Source organism: Crocuta crocuta, unplaced genomic scaffold (genome assembly GCF_008692635.1).
Source record: "Crocuta crocuta isolate KB4526 unplaced genomic scaffold, BGI_CrCroc_1.0 scaffold467, whole genome shotgun sequence".
NCBI classification, from domain to species: Eukaryota; Metazoa; Chordata; class Mammalia; order Carnivora; family Hyaenidae; genus Crocuta; species Crocuta crocuta.
The window spans coordinates 980,833-981,168 of NW_027530632.1; the positions used below are offsets into that span (position 1 = coordinate 980,833).

At 62.1% G+C, this 336-nt stretch overlaps 1 protein-coding gene across 1 annotated transcript in view; it reads left to right on the top strand.

The window, feature by feature from the left end:
- Positions 1-336, top strand: part of DIPK2B (divergent protein kinase domain 2B) — a gene marked incomplete at its 5' end in the record, with an annotated part of 47,968 nt that overhangs the window by 44,541 nt on the left and 3,091 nt on the right. Inside the window, 2 exon segments of the mRNA XM_077768521.1 lie at positions 60-153; positions 156-284. Coding sequence (XP_077624647.1) covers positions 60-153; positions 156-284 — 223 coding nt within the window.

The window sequence follows — 336 nt, forward strand, 5'->3', positions numbered from 1 at the left end:
CTGGGAGTGATTGAGTGTTTCTCTCTGGTCCCCTAAGGCCTCCTCCTTCCCACTTCCAGATCTTTCCCGGCGCCGAGGGCTGGCCGCTGCCCAAGTACCTGGGCTCCTGCGGCAGATTCCTGGTGAGCACCAGCACCAGCCCCCTGCAGGGATTCTGNGGAACAACGACCTGAACTACTTCTTCTACTTCACCCACGTCGATGCGGGCACGTTTGGCATCTTTAACAACGGGCATCTCTTCATCCGGGATGCCAGCGCCTTGGGCGTCATCGACAGGCAGGAAGGTACCCAGCGAGGGCTGGCAGAGGGGAAGTCGGGGGGAGGGGAGGCGGGGAG